The sequence below is a fragment of the Fonticula alba genome (genome assembly GCF_000388065.1).
Source record: "Fonticula alba strain ATCC 38817 unplaced genomic scaffold supercont2.5, whole genome shotgun sequence".
Taxonomy (NCBI): Eukaryota; order Rotosphaerida; family Fonticulaceae; genus Fonticula; species Fonticula alba.
This window is the reverse complement of record NW_009242975.1, coordinates 1,286,022-1,289,323: the sequence shown is the minus strand read 5'-3', so window position 1 is coordinate 1,289,323 and position 3,302 is coordinate 1,286,022. Positions and strand designations below refer to the sequence as shown.

Sequence of the window (3,302 nt, the reverse complement as noted above, 5' to 3'; positions counted from 1 at the left end):
CCCCCCCCCCCCCCCCCCGTGGCTGCCATCTACACAAGCCGGAGGCCATCAAACCATCCGCCGGACAGAGGCTCGGGCGAGGGGGAGACAACGCGACACGACATGGTGCTTTCGCGTGTCGCGGCCCCTCCCCGGCCCCCGCGCCCCTGCCCAGACGCGCCCCGCGGTCGGCTGAACGGGACCGCCCGCCGGCCCCGCTGTCTCCGCCCCCCCCCCCTCTCCGCCTGTATTGCGGGGGGTAGGATGCAACCGGAGGGACTTCTCTCTAGCCGGCCGCCGCGGGAAGTGCCGCCAACAAAAAACAACGGGACGGGGCCAAAAGGATGCATCACCGGCAGGATTTGAACCTACGCGGGCAGAGCCCATCCGATTTCTAATCGGACTCCTTAACCACTCGGACACGGTGATGTGGAGTTACATGGGCGCTAAATGGTATATATACAATATTTAGGTGGACACCATGGCCGTGCTGAACGAGAGAACTGCCCACGAATGAGTTAACTGGCTCGGCCGAGTTGAGCCCCGGGAGGGTAGTGCCAATTGTTCTGTGCCCATGGGTGCTGGTCATGTAGAACCCGGCAGCCGGTCGGGGCTGGGCCGCGTCCTCCAGCCGCGGCGGACGGCCAACAGGCAAGGCAAGGATAGCCCTCTCCCGTGGCGGACTACCGGTTATGGCCGGCATCTTGGCCGGCCATCCACCCTCCTTGAAAGTCACCCCCCCCCCTCTTCGGGACCCAGAGCGACTGGCAGGCGGACAGGGCCATGAGCCGCAGCACGATGCAAGGGCACCCGGGCAGGGGGACATTGATTGCGGGCTACTGGGAGGAGGAAGGAGAGGCATTGTCGCCTCTCCCCCCGGCGTGAGGCACCCCCCCAGCCGATCTCGCCGCCTCATCTCATGCCGGGGGCGCCCCCCTGGTTGACGCCCCCTCCCTCACCCCGTTCGAAATAATCGCATGGCGCCCCATTCCCAGGTACTTCACCTATGGAGACGACACAAGCGGCGGTGGGCGCACACACATACACACCGCACGCCCGGACATTGGCCTGTGGCACATGCGCACGCCGGGCAATTGCGTGACCCCCCCCCGCCCGCACACCCCCCTCACAACCCAACAAAAAGAGGCACATAAGAGGGACACACGACAGGAGGGCGACCCCTCGTGGGGAGGGAGACTAAATGGGACACACGTTGGGAGGGCCCGTCAGCGTCGTGGGACGCGCGCAAAGGACGCACATGCGCGCGCACAGGGGGGAAGAGAGAGAGGGGGGGGGGAGGCGGCAGAGGGAGGAGGGGCAAGAGAGACACAGCCACATGTATTGGGTTTCCGGGTGAAAGAGACACACAACAGTGTGGAATAGTAGGTCGAGTGAGTCCCAACGAAGTTTTGTAGAAATTTAGGCCTCCTGCGAGCGACGGGGGGGAAGGGAGAGGAAGATGACGGGGGAGGAGGGTCAGCACAGGGTAGCAGAGAAGCGAGGCAGCAGGGAGGGGGGGGGGGGCGGGGGGCCGCGCCGCGCGCGCGGGGGAGTGGACGGGAACACGGCGAAAATAAAGAGAACGAAGAGAGAGCGAAACACGCACGGGGATCTCGATCTCGCCGCTGGTGACCTTCTCGGTGGCAGTGGCGGCGGACATGCCGTCGATGGTGCAGCCAACAGAGTAGGCGGTACCGAGGATCTCCTTGACGGTGCCGGTCAGGGTCTTGGCCATGGAGCGCTCGCGCATGATGCGGGCGATGTCGATGATCTGCTTCATGGTGACGTTGCCGTTGTGAACGACTGAGCGCGCGCGCGCGGGAGGGGAGAGAAAGAGGGGGAAGAACAAGGGCGGAGAGGGGATTAGTCACTGTCAAGCATGGATGCGCACACACACACACATGGATGCAGGGATGTGCGCCTGCTCCGGCGCGGCACTGGGGGGACATGCTTTGCCCGAGGGCATATCATCACAGCGGGAAAGAATGGGCGCCTCTTCTCATGGGGCACCCTTGCTCCGAGGTCCCTCTCTCTCTCGTTCTCTCTTTTCTTGGCCCTCTGGCGCTCCTTCGCCTCGGAGGAAACCCGGGCGCGGTATGCCTCCCTCCTGGGGCGAGGAAGAGGAAGACACACACGCCCGTGACCGAGGAGGGGACAACCTGCAAACGCCTCGAGAAGGAGAGGCAAACACCCCTGCATGGGACGCGCGCGCAGACCCGGAGGGCCCCCTGCACTGACACATCGCAGGCATCGACACCGGTCGGATGCAAGACGCATCCGACAGGGTGACGCGGGCGCGCATGCAAAAGTCCTCCCCGCCCTCGCTGGGGAGCAATTCCCGGGAGGGATGCGAGACAGGCGTGCCCCAGCAACGAGCATTCCCCCTCCCGAGGAAACGGCCACACATTGACAGGATCGCGCGAACGAGCAGCACAGGACCGACCCCAGGAAGGAAAGAGAGAGAGAGAGAGAGAAGCGGAGGGACCCAAGTGAAGAGGCGCATGTGTCAAGGCAAGCGAGGAAGTGGAACGCACTGTTCTTGACCTTCTTGCGGTCGACGACGGGCTCCTTCAGGGCCTGGATGACCAGGGAAGAGGCAGAGGGAACGATGGCGATCTTGGCCATACGGTTCTGGACAGTGAGCTGGACGGTAATGCGCAGACCCTTCCAGTCGGCGGTACCCTTGGCGATGTCATCACCGACCTTCTTGGGGGCGAGACCGAGGGGACCGATCTTGGGGGCCAGGGTGGCACCACCGGGAACCTCACCACCGGTGACACGGAGGTTCACTGTTCAGCGAGGCGGCCAGAGGGAGAGAGCATGACAGACGAGGGGGGGAAGCGGCGGCGGCGGCGATGCGAGAGGGAGATGGCGAAGCAAGGGCGAGGAGAAGAGGAAGGGTAGGCGTGGAGAGAAAGAGGAGGGGCAGGCGTGGAGAGAAAGAGGAGGAAAGGGAGGAAGAGGGAGACGGCGGCCGGAGACAACCGGGGAGAAGGGGAAGGGAGGTGGGGGGGAGGCGGAGGGGGAACGTGTGTGAGCACAGGGGGCCGAGAGGAGGGGACGATGCGGCAACACGGGCGAGAGGGAAAGAAAAAGAAGAGGAGGAGGAAATGTCACGGCGGGCATGTACCGATAGTAATGGCAGTGGGATCGAACTTGGGGGGCATGTTGGCCTAGTTACTCGTATCAGATGGGAAAAACAACCGAAAACGAATAGTAGAGGCTCTCCTGCTGGTGCGATGGGCCACAGGGGTAGTGGCACTTTAATGTTTTTCCGCGTGCACGCGCGCCCCCGCCGGTCCCCGCCCTCCATCTCCTCGCCC

The 3,302-nt window shown here is 64.1% G+C and overlaps 1 protein-coding gene and 1 non-coding gene across 2 annotated transcripts; both read right to left on the bottom strand.

Moving 5' to 3' along the window:
- Window positions 1–326: 326 nt before the first annotated feature.
- H696_03468 lies at window positions 327–408 on the bottom strand. The gene has a single exon. It is a non-coding gene; the product is annotated as a tRNA-Ser (tRNA).
- An 899-nt stretch (window positions 409–1,307) lies between these two features.
- On the bottom strand, window positions 1,308–3,236 carry H696_03467 (60S ribosomal protein L12). The gene is made up of 4 exons (XM_009497334.1): window positions 3,110–3,236; window positions 2,514–2,768; window positions 1,586–1,782; window positions 1,308–1,407 (listed from the first exon to the last, which is right to left on the bottom strand). The coding sequence occupies exons 1-4, from the start codon at window positions 3,144–3,146 to the stop codon at window positions 1,399–1,401; spliced, it is 498 nt and encodes a 165-aa protein (XP_009495609.1). The 5' UTR covers window positions 3,147–3,236; the 3' UTR covers window positions 1,308–1,398.
- Between the last annotated feature and the right edge of the window lie 66 nt (window positions 3,237–3,302).

What these genes read in the sequence shown, in the direction of transcription:
- H696_03467 (XM_009497334.1), bottom strand. Translation starts at nt 3,146, where the DNA reads ATGCCCCCCAAGTTCGATCCCACTGCCATTACTATCG. An exon ending in TCCCACTGCCATTACTATCG is followed by an intron (nt 2,769 to 3,109) that starts GTACATGCCCGC and finishes CTCGCTGAACAG; the next exon opens with TGAACCTCCGTGTCACCGGT. An exon ending in CCGCAAGAAGGTCAAGAACA is followed by an intron (nt 1,783 to 2,513) that starts GTGCGTTCCACT and finishes GCGCGCGCTCAG; the next exon opens with TCGTTCACAACGGCAACGTC.